This window comes from Rhincodon typus, chromosome 31 (assembly GCF_021869965.1).
Source record: "Rhincodon typus isolate 14 chromosome 31, sRhiTyp1.1, whole genome shotgun sequence".
Classification (NCBI taxonomy): Eukaryota; Metazoa; Chordata; class Chondrichthyes; order Orectolobiformes; family Rhincodontidae; genus Rhincodon; species Rhincodon typus.
In genome coordinates, this window is record NC_063362.1 from 36,752,826 (window position 1) to 36,767,060 (window position 14,235).

The window sequence follows — 14,235 nt, forward strand, 5'->3', positions numbered from 1 at the left end:
AGTTCTGAGGAAGGGTCACCGGACCCGAAACGTTAACTCTGTTTTCTCCTCCACAGATGCTGCCAGACCTGCTGAGCTTTTCCAGCAACTGTGTTTTTGTTCCCGATTTACAGCATCCGCAGTTCTTTTGGTTTTTATTTTCTCAGTGACGCCCAGTTTGGGTTCCGCCAGGACTACACAACCTTAGCTCAAACGTGGATGAGCGCGCTGAATTCCAGAGGTGAGGAGAGTGTGACTGTCCTTGACATCAAGGCTGCATTTAACTGAGCGTGGCATCAAGGAGACCTAGCAAAACTGGAATCAATGGGTATCGGGGCAAACTCTCCAGTGGTTGAAGTCATACCTGGCATAAATGAAGATGGTTGTGGTTGTTGGAGGTCAGTGATCACGGCTCCAGGAATCTCTGCAGAATTTCCTCAGGGTTGTGGTCTCAGCCCAACCATCGTCAGTCGCTTCTTCAATGACCTTCCCTCCATCATAAGGTCAAAAGTGGGGATGTTCGCCGATGATTGCACAATGTTCACCACCATTCATGACTTCTCAGATACTGAAGCAGTCCATGTTCAAATGCAACAAGATCTGGACAATATCCAAGCTTGGCCTGACAAGTAGCAAGTAACATTTGCATCTCACAAAATTCAAGGCTATGACCATCACCAATAAGACATAATCTAACCACTGCTCCTTGACATTCAATGATGTTACCATCACTGAATCCCCAAGTATCAACATCCTGGGGGATATCATTGACCAGAAACTCAACTGGGCTCACCACGTAAACACAGTGGCTACAAGAGCAGGTCAGAGCCTAGGAATACTGCAGCGAGTCACTCACCTCCTGACTCCTCAAAGCCTGTCCATCATCTACAAGGCACAGATCAGGTGTTTGAAGGAATACTCCCCACATGCCTGGATGAGTGCCGCCCCAACAACACTGAAAAAGCTTGACACCATCCAGGACAAAGTAGCCCGCTTGATTGGCTCTACATCCACAAGCATCCACTCCCTCCACCACTGATGCTCAGTAGCAGCAGCGTGTACTATCTACAAGATGCACCGCAGAAATTCACCAAAGATCCTCAGACAGTGCCTTCCGAACCATAACCACTTCCATCTAGGAGGACAAGGGCAGTAGATATATGGGAACACCACCACCTTCAAGTTCCTCTCCAAGCCACTCAGCATCCTGACTTGGAAATATATTGCTGTTCTTTTGCTGTTGCTGGGTCAAAATCCTGGAATTCCCTCCCTAATGGCATTGTGGGTCAAACCACAGCAGTTGGACTGCAGCAGTTCAAGAAGGCAGCTCACCACCACTTTCTCAAGGGCAACTAGGGATGGGCAAGAAATGCTGGCCAGCCAGCAATGCCCACATCCTACAAATTAACAAGAAAAAATGTTGCACACATCCTGAAGAATAGTAAATATTCAATCACTCTCCTGACTAGATGCTGAACAAGTTTGAGAGAGTTTGGAGATGAATTACATGGCACAGAATTTCCAAACTCTAACCTACACTTGCAGTCGCAACATACAAGTGACTGATCCAGTTCAGTTTTTGATCATTGGGAACTCTCAGGATATTGACAGTAGATGATTCGGTGATGGTAATGACATTGAATGTCAACAAATTATGGTCATATTCTACTCCGAGATGTCTGTAACGAGCGTTTATGTCGCACAAATGTTATTTTGCACTTGGTATTCAAAACCTGAACATCCAGATCCAGCTGCACATAGATTCCTTCAGAATCTGAGGATTGTGAACAGTGAAGAACTTTATACAAATGTCAGCAAACATCCCCACTTTATTCAAACTTTTTCAGTGGGTCAAGATTTCAACACAGTGAGGCTTTGGCCTTTGGTCCATGATACATCTCCTGGGCCCTGTATATTGTCCTTCTACATTCTGTGGTTTTGTCAAAGGACAAGTTCATTCTTAAACACAGTAAACCAACTAGACTGTGCTTATTTGCTGTCGTAATCTGCAACGTCAGTCCACAGCTCTCTGTTTCTCAGTAAAAGAACAGCTCTCTTCAAATGGACCAAGAACAGCCCACTGTACTGCCTGACGAACACGGAAGTTCTCCTAATGTTTCAGCCAACATTCTAAACTTCAACTGAACACCACTAAAAAAACTGATTATTCCTTTCTTTCTCTGTCACATTTCACTGAACAAAACCAGTGACATAAGACATTGACTGGAAAACCTAAATAAATTGATTTATCCAATATAAATGGCAATCTATGGTACTGAAAGGTTCAGTCAATAGATGTAATCAGTTGTCATAATAGTCAGCACTCTGCAAGATCAGAGATATAAATGCTCCATGTCCATATCTGTGTCAGCCTATGCTCAGTGCTACCCCTGATGTCACTGAGCCTCAATGTGGCTTAAATCACATTTAAGAGAGGAGCACTGAAGAAACTGTCTTCTACTTCTGATCACTGCCCAATAAACAACATTGAAAATTCTATGTGTCAGTAGGGTAAAGCTGCTCCATCTCCAAAACTCCATTGTAGACAAGTACGGGAGGCAGGCAAAAAATTTAAAACTGGGTAGGCCAGTTAACTTGATGTCTGTCAGGGGGAATCAATCAATCATTGAGATGATTACAGCTAGCCAGGAAAACTCAAGGTAATCGGGAAGAGTTAATATGGTTTTGTGAAAGGGAAATCATGTTTAACCAATTTACTTTTTTATTCGTTCATGTGGGACGTGGGAATCACTAGCTTTCCAGCATTTATTGACCACTCCTAGTGGCCCTTGAGGTGGTGATGGTGACCTGTCTTCTTGAACCGCTGCAGTCCACATGCTGTAGATTGACCCATAATGCCCTTAGGGAAGGAATTCCAGCATTTTGACCGAGCAACAACGAAGCAATGGCAATATATTTCCAAATTATAATGTGAGTGGCTTAGAAAGAGACTTGCAGGTGGTGGTATTCCCATGTAGCTGCTGCCCTTGTTCTTCTAGATGGAAGTGGTTGTGGGTTTGGAAGGTTCAGTCTGGGTTCCTGAATGAATTTCTGCAGGGCATCTTGCAAATAGTACACACTGCTGCTACCAAGCGTTGGTGGTGGTGTTGGGAGTGGATGTGGTGCCAATCAAGTGGGCTATGTCCTGGATGGTGTCAAGCTTCTCGAGTTTTGTTGGAGTGGCACCCATCCAGGCAAGTGGGGAGTACTCCATCACATTCCTAACTTGTGCCTTGCAGATGGTGGACAATTTGGTGAGTCACTCACTGCATTATTCCCAGCTTCTGACCTGCTGCTTATGTGGCAAGTCCACTGGAGTGTCTGCTTAATTGTAAGCCCAAGGACATTGAAAGTGTGGGATTCAGTGCTGGTAACACCATTCAATGTGGAGGGCCGGTAGTTAGAGGGTGTCTTGTTGGAGACGGTCATTACCTGGCATTTGTATGGTGCAAATTCTTTGAAGGAATGAGGCACTATGGATGAAAGGGAGCCTGATTGCCAAGATCTGAGGTGTAGAGTCCCACAGGAAGGCAGCCTCAGCTTTATACAATTTATACCAATGTCTTGTGTGAGCAGAGTGAAGACATGGTCACAAAACTTTCAAATGACACAAAAACGTTGTTCTGCAGGAAGAAATAGATTGGTTGAGAGAGTGGTTAAAAAAAATCTGGTAGATAGCGTGTAATATGGGAAAATGTGAACTTGTTCACTCTGGCAGGAAGAATTAAAAAAAAAAAAAAAGAGTATTGCTTAAACTGAGAACGAATTCAAAATTTTGAGGTGCAGGGGGATCTAAATGTGCTATTGCACGTGCCATAAAAGATTAGCATACAGGTACACCAAGTAATTAAGGAGGTCAATGGAATGTCATCTTTTACTATGAAAGGAACACAGAAGTGAGGATGTTATGCTTAAGTTACAAAATGCATTGGTGAGGGCATTTCAAATAATGTTTTGGTGGTCTTATTTAAGGAAGGACATAACTGTGGTTCAGAGGTTTAATAGATTGATACCTGGAATGAGCAGGTTGTCTGTTGAGGTAAGGATGTACAGGCTGAGTTTGTTTCACTGGAGTTTAGGAGAATGAGAGGTGACCGGACTGAAGTATATAAAATCCTGACAAGGTGGTTGTGGAAAAGATGTTTTGTTTCGTGAATCAATCAGAACAGTGGGGCACAGTTTAAACATAAGGGGTCACCTTTTAAAGGACAGAGATATAGAGGAACATTTTTTACTCTCGGGGGCTGTTTAGCTTTGGAACACAGCTTCACAAGCTGGCAATGGCAGAGTCGCTGAATTTTTTTAAAGCAGAGGTAGATTAATTCTGGTCAGGCAATAGAATCAAAAGTTATCGGGGTAGAATGTAGAATTCAAAACAAAAAAAATCAGTTATGATCTTATTGATTGGTGAAACAGATTTGAGGGGTTGAAGGACTACCTCTATTGCTAGGTCATATGTTTAAACACACACACAAGCAAATAGACAAGCCATTTGGCTAAGACAGCAGAGGGCTCCTGCTCATTATGAAGCTGTACTTTGGAGTGAATTATTGACTTGAAAAGTGGGAAATTTGGGGACAAAATCATGTAATACAAATCTTTCAATTGGATAAACAATCCTACAAAAGTGAAATGTAATAGCCATACTGACTATATATAAATTATAACTGGTCAATTCTTATCCTCCGTGGTTCAAGGATTCAAGGAAAGCCACAATCATGTCAAAAAAGCCACCACAACACAGTCAAGGAATCATAGCTGCCGCCTGTCTGGCTCAAGTAGTTTCAATACAACACCACTGGATGGATACATTATTCACAGAAACATCAAAAGTCTGTTTTTACAGGACACTTATTTAAAAATGCATTTCTATGGGACTGACAGGTCAGTTCTCCCACTACACATTTTGGATATGTGCTTGGGCAGCAATTTTAATGCTAAAACTGACAGTTAATTTAATATAATTTTGCCATGAGGGAAACTTAAAGTGTTTCTAAGGACAAGGACTCTTGTTGGTCAACATAATGTGACATTGATAGAGCTGAAGTATTACAGTGTCTTTCCAGACACTGCTGCTGGTAAATGATCAAATCACACAGAAACTCAAAAATATTGGAGCACAGTCTAATACCTGATTCTCAGAATCTGTGTCCAAACTGCTCACCTGATAGGCCTTGTCACAAATGTCACAGTTATATGGCTTTCCACCAATATGCGTGACCATATGTCTTTCAAGAAGTGATGGTGCACTGAAGTTCTTGCCACAAATGTCACAGGGATTGTACTCAGGTGGATGCACATCCTGGATGTGCTTCTTGTGCTCCTCTAGGGTTGGAAAACTCATCCGGCATTTCTGACAATCATATGGGTCTTCAACATCTGCACAAATCAGAAGAAGGGTCACTAGACTCAAAATGTTAGCTGCTTTCTCTCCACAGATACTGCCAGACCTGCTGAGTTTATCAGCATTTTTTCTGTTTCAGAAAATATCTCATTTACATCAGCTATTTCTGTCAACACTATCTGGGATCAAAATAGATGATCCCAATTTAGGAATGTTTGCTCAACTTACAAGAGGTCCTGTTGACCAATTGATCAAAACAATCACTGGCTTGGAGAGGGCAAATCTCTTACTTGGAATTGGTGTGGCTTGATAGTTGAACATTTTGATTAGTTTTACAGCATATTAGATTGACAGTGATCAAGGGGCTCCAAAATGATGATTCCCATCCACTTATAGTGATAAAGTATGCATTATGAATTGTATTAAAACATGATTGCTTTACAGAGCATGCTTTGATTTTTGCTAAGCTTAACAACAATAAACAATGAGCCTTTGTTTGCAGGATTGGTTTTATGGATCAAACACCTCTTAATTTCAAAAAGTTAATTTAGAACTCTAAAATGCATCTGCATCAACAATATAGCAGCACATTAGGCTAACAAGCTAGTAGCTCAGGCGCCCACACAATTTATATCTGTGAAGGGGAAGTGAAGAAGCTTTTAATTGGAATATAATGAACCTGAAGGAAGCGAGAAAATAGTTTTTGTTGCACATTGAGCTAACCACAGAGACAAAGCACTTAATTTCAAAGACTGGTGTGCTACTTTGAAGGACGAAGGTCGTGTAGGGTTCAGGAAATTGGAGTCTCCCCTTTTCTCTGCCTGGAAGTCAGGCTGAGTGATAGACATGCCTTTCAGTCAGGTAGGCAATACATTGCCACAACCCCAGATAAGCAGCAACTGGGAGTGCATGTAAGGTTAGGGCTGATAAGGTGGGGACAGATCTGCCAACCTAAGTGCAGGTGGAAGCCTCACCCAACACACAAATAGGGCTAGAAACATATTTACATTTTCTCTGCCTTCCTGAGCTGCCAGGTTTCACAAAGCCTGGTTAACCTTACAAAGAAAGTTAAATACGAGGCTTCCAGCCTCATTGAAGTCTTTAAATTGTTAACAGAACCCAGTCTGCCTGTTAAACTATGTGGTGGCTGCATTAGACTAGGAGCTGAAAGTTTTGTTTTATAATTTTAATATCCCATTGAAGCTCAATCTACATATTGCTGGAGGGTCAAAATTTACCTGTTATTAAATAAATGCCGGCATCTCCAGGCACTACAATCAAGCCTACCCCAGCTCAGAGCCTCCCTCTCCCAGACCTGCAAAGGACCTCTCCTGTTTTTTATTCTTCGTAGGATCCACAACCTGAACTCACAATTCTACTCAGCTTTATTGGACACTAAAAACCGTAAGTACAGTAAACTTACTGGTGCCGACTACCCAAAACGGGCTTCCTCCACCCCCCAAATCTCCAACCCTACCCAGGACCTTCCCCACAACATGCCCGCCGCCACTGGCCATGAGGCCACTGTCGGAGAACCCACAGATGACGTCACATCCGCCACCGCTGGGAGAACGCAACTCCGCCCACAGCCTCCACAGCCAGCAGCTCCAGAGGGGACAATAGCACCCAGTCCTGCTGAGTCTTTACCATCCCCCCCAGACCTCCCCATTAATGAGGACAAATGGTCAGTCCTCAGTAAAGGGCTTACTTTTGTCCCCCTCCACCCACACATCAACAAATACTGGTCACGTTTGGACATAGCGCAGTTTTTCCGCCACCTCCGCCTCCACGCTTACTTCTTCAACTGTGAACCTAACCCTCCCTCTACTGACTCCTTCTCCCGCCTCCAACACATACCCTCCTCCTGGACACCACCTCAAAGCCTCCTACCCTCCCTCGACCACTTCATCTCCAACTGCGGTCGAGACATCAATCGCCTCAACCTCTCCACCGCAGAACGTGCAGCCCTCCGCTCCAATCCCAACCTCACCATAGAACTCGCGGACAAGGGAGGCACAGTTGTAGTATGGCGCACTGACCTCTACATCGCAGAGGCCAGACGCCAACTCTCCGACACCTCCTCCTACCGCCCCCTTGATCATGACCCTACCCCCGAGCACCAAACCATCATCTCCCAAACCATCCACAACCTCATCACCTCAGGTGACCTCCCACCCACGGCCTCCAACCCCACACCGCCCGCTTCTATCTCCTTCCCAAAATCCACAAACCTGAATGCCCTGGTCGACCCATTGTCTCCGCCTGCTCTTGCCCCACCAAACTTATCTCCAACTATCTGGACTCCATTTTCTCCCCCTGGGTCCAGGAACTCCCTACCTACGTCTGTGACACCACCCACGCCCTCCACCTCCTCCAGAACTTCCAATTCCCCGGTCCCCAACACCTCATCTTTACCATAGACGTCCAGTCCCGATACACCTGCATTCCCCATACAGATGGCCTAAAGGCCCTCCGCTTCTTCCTGTCCCGCAGGCCGGACCAGTCCCCCTCCACTGACACCCTCATCCGCTTAGCCGAACTCGTCCTCACCCTCAACAACTTCTCTTTCAATTCCTCCCACTTCCTACAGACAAAGGGGGTGGCCATGGGTACCCGCATGGGCCCAAGCTATGCCTGCCTCTTTGTAGGTTACGTGGAACAATCCCTCTTCCGTACCTACACCGGCCCTAAACCCCACCTCTTCCTCCGTTACATTAATGACTGTATCGGCGCCGCCTCGTGCTCCCACGAGGAGCTCGAACAGTTCATCCACCTCACCAACACCTTCCACCCCAACCTTAAGTTCACCTGGACCACCTCTAATACCTCTCTCTCCTTCCTGGACCTCTCTGTCTCCATCTCAGGCAACCACCTAGAAACCGATATCCATTTCAAGCCCACCGACTCCCACAGCTACCTAGAATATACCTCCTCCCACCCACCTTCCTGCAAAAATGCCATCCCCTATTCCCAATTCCTTCGCATCTGCTCCCAGAATGAGGCATTCCACTCCCGTACATCTCAGATGTCCTCTTTTTTCAAGGACCGCAACATCCCCCCCCTCAGTGGTCAAGAACGCCCTCAACCGTGTCTCCCACATTTCCCACAACTCATCCCTCACACCCCGTCCCCGCAATAACAACCAAAAAAGAATCCCCCTCGTCCTCACGTACCACCCCACCAACCTCCGGATCCAACGCATCATCCTCCGACACTTCTGCCATCTGCAATCCGACCCCACCACCAAAGACATCTTTCCCTCCCCACCCTAATCTGCTTTCCAGAGGGACCACTCTCTCCGGGACTCCCTTGTCTGCTCCACACTCCCCTCCAGCCCCACCACACCCGGCACTTTTCCCTGCAACCGCAGGAAGTGCTACACCTGCCCCCATACCTACTCCCTCACCCCCGTCCCAGGCCCCAAGAAGACTTTCCACATCAAGGAGATGTTCACCTGCACATCTGCCAATGTGGTATACTGCATCCACTGTACCCGCTGTGGTTTCCCCAATGTAGAGGAGGCCAAGCAGAGGCTCGGGGACCGCTTTGCAGAACACCTATGCTCGGTTCGCAATAAACAACTGCACCTCCCAGTTGCGAACCATTTCAACTCCCCCTCCCATTCCTCAGACGACATGTCCATCCTGGGCCTCCTGCAGTGCCACAACGATGCCACCCGAAGGTTGCAGGAACAGCAACTCATATTCCGCTTGGGAACCCTGCAGCCCAATGGTATCAATGTGGATTTCACAAGCTTCAAAATCTCCCCTCCCACTACCACATCCCAAAACCAGCCCAGCTTGTCCCCGCCTCCCTAACCTGTTCTTCCTCCCACCTATCCCCTCCTCCCACCTCAAGCCGCACCCCCATCTCCTACCTACTAACCTCAGCCTGCCCCCTTGACCTGTCCGTCCTCCCTGGACCGACCTATCCCCTCCCTAACTCCCTACCTACACTCACCTTTACTGGCTCCATCCCCGCCTCTTCGACCTGTCTGTTTCCTCTCCACCTATCTTCTCCTCTATCCATCTTCTATCCGCCTCCCACTCTCTCCCTATTTATTTCAGAACCCCCTTCCCCTCCCCCTTTTCTGATGAAGGGTCTAGGCCCGAAACGTCAGCCTTTCTGCTCCTATGACGCTGCTTGGCCTGCTGTGTTCATCCAGCTCTGCACCTTGTTGTCTCGGATTCTCCAGCATCTGCAGTTCCTACTATCTCTGATTTAATAAAATATACTTCCTGTTTTCTCATAGCTTGAAAGCCTCTTGTTGCTAGCTAAACAGAAGAACTCTAAATAGTTGATAAAAGCTTTTTATTCCAGGAAAAAAAAAGCAACAATTGGAACAAGAATTTTTTCATTTGTGACAGTATCTTCATTACAAACTAGCTTCTCATAGCTTGAAAGCCTCTTGTTGCTAGCTAAACAGAAGAACTCTAAATAGTTGATAAAAGCTTTTTATTCCAGGAAAAAAAAAAAAGCAACAATTGGAACAAGAATTTTTTCATTTGTGACAGTATCTTCATTACAAACTTTGATTTTTGTTTTTGGTCAACACTTTTAGAGTGTGCTTGAAATTAAAACCAATTACCCACAGATTGGATGTATGTTACTGTCAGGAATTACCATGTGATTTCTGACAGATTAAACAGTTGTGGAGCATCAACAGTTATCTCCTTTTGAGTAGGGGGTCTCAATTTTTTTATGTTTCTGAAGCCTCCTTTCCTAAAAAACTGGACCTTTGAAAATACAAACACATTTTCTGCATAAAAGCCATTATACAATAAAATATACATTCCTCATTTTTATTTTTATCTGTTAAACATGTGGTAAAATGCTTCAAATAGTTTCACTGACAGAACGCAGTTAGATGGGTAAACTATTCAGGCAAGTGCAAGATTTTCTTCCAAGAATGAAGAGATCACTTTCAATAACTAGTTTTTCTTCTGGTTAATTTTGGCAGACTTACTGAAGCCACATCACAGATCTCTTGCTGAAACACTTATTAACCTTTTAAAACTTTTCAGACCTTCCTGCTGCTGACTCAGATGACCCTGACGGTTTCTAAACCATCTTTATCAGCCCTCATGAGTATAGAATTTGAAACCAGAAAACATCTGACCAAATTGTACATCTTTAAGATGGGTAAAGTACACTCTGCTCAGTGATATAATCCAGGAAGAGTCAGATTTCACATGTATGCTGACATTTATTTCTCTTCACTTCATCCCTCTTGATCTCCACTTCCTCAGATTCATCATGCTGCCTGTCCAATGTTCAATATTGAATGATCAGCGATTTCCTCTAATTAAATGCAAGTAAGGCTGAAGTGATCTTCTTCAGTCCCCAAGAATCATCTTCACCAACCTCTCACCAGATTCTTCATAAACTTTATACTTTTTGACTTGAACCAAGCTTCCAATTTCATATCCTTCCCAGCACCAGAACTGCCTACTTTCATCTCCATAACATTACCCATCACTACTCTGTTTCAGCCCATCTGTTCCAATGCTCTCCAGTCCATAGTGGGATCCTGCCCATTCCAATGGGATCCTTGCTAGCCTAGCTTCCCATTTTCAGATCATTCAAAGCCCTATCAGCATCCCAATTCGCAGCATGCGAGTTCACCTAGCATCTATATGCTGGCTGACTTAGCGACTTCCATCAAGCAACAAGTTTAAAATCATCATTTTTGTTATCACATCTTTCAACAGCCTCGCTTCCCCAGTCTCCTGTATTATTCTCCAGCTTTACAACCCTCTGAGATCTCAACATCCTTCAAATTTCAATTTCTTGTGCAGACTCCACTTTAATCACTCCACCATAGGGGACCACACCTTCAGCTGCTTAGGTCCTAAGTCCTGGAACTTGTTCTCTAAATCTCTTCACTTCTCTTCCCTTTTAAGGATATGTTGATATGCATCTCAACACCATTCTCCTGCTTTCTTCCTGTAATCTTTGATCCCCTTACCAATTAAGAACCTGTATACCTTGCTCTTAAATACACTGTCTTCCACAGATTCACCACCCTCTGGCTGAAGAAATTCCACCTCACCTCAGCTCTAAAGCGTTGTCCCTTCACTCTGCAGCTGTGCTCTAGGGTATCGTATCACTGAGTGGAAACATTTTCTCCACGTCCATGCTATCCAGGCCTCTCAGTATTCTGCAACGTTCAATCAGATGCCCCCTCATTCTTCCAAACTCCAACAAATACAGACCCAGCGCCCTCACCTGGCCCTCATATGACAAGTCCTTTATCTAGAATCAGAATCATAGAATCCTTACAGTGTGGAAACGGGCCCTTCAGCCAACAAGTCCACACCAGCCCTCAGAGCATCCCACCCAGACCCATCCCTCTATTCTACACATCCCTGACCCCTATGGGCAATTTAGCTTGGCCAATCCACCTAGCCTGCACATCTTTTGACTGTGGGAGGAAACTGGCCATGCTAAATTGTCCATAGTGTTTGGGGATGTGTGGATTAAGTGGGTTACAGGGGGATGGGTCTGGTTGGGATGCTCTCAGGTTTGGTGTGGACTCGTGAGGCCGAAGGACCCGTTTCCATACTGTAGGGATTCTATGATCTATGATCATTCATTCATTCGTAATACAGACCCATGTAGTCACCAGTTGTCATCCTGAAAAAGGCTCCTTTATCCCCATTCTCTGCCTTCTGCCAGTCAGCCAATCCTCTATCCATGCCAGTTCCTTGCCCCTAACACCATGGGCTCTGTGTTATTTAGCAGCCTCCTGTATGGCACCTCGTTACAGGCCTTCTAGAAAATCCAAATAGATCTCATTCACTGGCTCCCCTTTGTCTAACTTGCTCATTACCTTCTCAAAGAATTCTAAAAGATTTATCAGACATGACTTCCCCTTAAAAAGCTGTGCTGACTCAGCCCTGTTTTACCATGCTCGTCAGCAAAACCTTCACTCATTCAAATGCCCACTCAGCAGTGAAAATAATATTATCTTTCGCCAACCAGAAGACAGGGTTATTGTCAGCAAATTGGCTGAGTTTACTGAGGCAATTGTAGCAAGAGTTAGAAAAAATGATACCAGAAGAAATCACCAAATGTATGACAGCTACAAATGAGCAAAAAATGACAAGGGCAGTGAATCACACGAAAAGCAGTGAAGGTCACAACAAGTAGAGAAAGAGTGCCCTGAAATGAGACCCTCTCCCTTAATTTATCTGTAAACAAAGTTCTACATCACATGCTTTACACTATTGCATTCCTTTCTTTGCAAGTTATTCACAGTCAGTTTGCGAGCATCACTAGTACCATAACAATTTATCATCAGCATGAACAGCACAGCTACTCTATTCAATATCTTCAGGTCGAGCTTTTCTTCATTTAACACCAGATTTTGGATTTATTCATTTTCTAGCTATTAATTCACACTTTTTTTTATTATATATATTAATGTATATCAATCTTCTCCAGAAGTGTATAGCATTTTTATCAAATGCCACCTGAAAATTCAATTTGATTAAGTATCATTACATTGAGATTATCAATCAGTTTTGCTACCTTGATGGATTGCACATGATGTGAAAGGCACACAGAGTCCTCCAGTTTGTTATGTCATTCTTTAAAGTAGTATATGAAAAGTACAGCAGTTAGGCAAAGACAGCAGCTTTCGAACATATTGCTAATGCAGAGTGCCTCACTGATACTCACTATGAAAAGATCGGAGATGCATGGAGAGGCCATTGGCCTGGCTGAATCCTTTGCCACACTCTCGGCAGACATAAGGCTTGTCCCCAGTATGGGTCCGTACATGGCGTGTTAACTCGATTGACTGGGCAAACACTGCGTCACAGTACTGACACCCGTACATTTTCCCTACAGAACGGTAAAAGATTCAGGAGATTATAAGGGCCATGACAGAGTCCAGAACACTTTTTCTAGCAGATTGCAAAACTGTTCTAAAGACGAAGAAAAACATGTCAGAACTAAGATAATTATATATTTTAAATTTTTAATCAACCTGTTCAGACATGTTATGAAATTCTACTGAAGCAGATGGGACTTGAACCTAGGACTACTAGCCCAGAAGTAAGGACACCACCATTACACCACAACAGCCCTTATATACTGAGAGTGGAGGAAAGATACTGAAAATAACAGATCAGAATCATTTGTGGTAATTCAGACTGAATATAAAAGATTCCAGCATTGACTAAGATTGTATCACATAGAACCAAGGGTATTATATTTATTAGAAATTTTTTAAATAGATATTTTTAACCAACTCGTTCAGACAGGACACATCTCTAGAGTAAGTCAGTCTTGAACCTTGGCTTAAGACTTCTTAAAGATTTTAAATGTGTGTGCCTGTCTGTGGTGTGTATCTATATAAGGTTATGAATTAATCTGATCAACCCAGACGTCAGAAAATCAGAATAGCTGTAGGCCATTCAGGCCCTCAAACCCATTCTAACATTTAATTAGATCATGGCTCATCTAAATCTTTATTCCATCAACCTGTCTTTGTACTGAAATCCCTCATAACTCTTGCTGAGCAAATTCTATCAACCGCACTTTTTAAAATTTCAACTGACTGCTAACCTCAACATCTTTAACGCAACAGAGTTCTAGATTCCTCTTTGACAAGAGGTGCTTCCTGAGACCAACCCCGAACAGCTTTAGTTTTAATTAAAAGATCATGCCTCCTTATTCTGAACTTTGTCAAGAAAAATAATTTACCTACTTGATTGAAACCACTGAACACACTACCTTAAGGGAACATTAAGGCAGCCTAAAACTGTAGCCATAGCTTAGCTCCTTTTGGATATATGGTGACATCATGAGGAATGAATCAAATTATTTGAGGATTGGCATCTATCATTTCTGGGATCTCAAGTGGAGGTCAAGACAGATATACAATTACATCTCAGGCTGAAGAT

General features: G+C 44.0%; 1 protein-coding gene across 6 annotated transcripts in view; it reads right to left on the minus strand.

Moving 5' to 3' along the window:
- zbtb40 (zinc finger and BTB domain containing 40) overlaps nt 1-14,235 on the minus strand; it is a 96,185-nt gene that overhangs the window by 25,988 nt on the left and 55,962 nt on the right. For all 6 annotated transcript variants that reach the window (XM_048615292.1, XM_048615291.1, XM_020514560.2 and 3 more), the window contains 2 exons: nt 13,007-13,171; nt 5,144-5,358 (listed from right to left, as the gene is read on the minus strand). In XM_048615292.1, the coding sequence (XP_048471249.1) occupies nt 5,144-5,358; nt 13,007-13,171 (380 nt within the window). The remainder of the gene's footprint in view (nt 1-5,143; nt 5,359-13,006; nt 13,172-14,235) is intronic.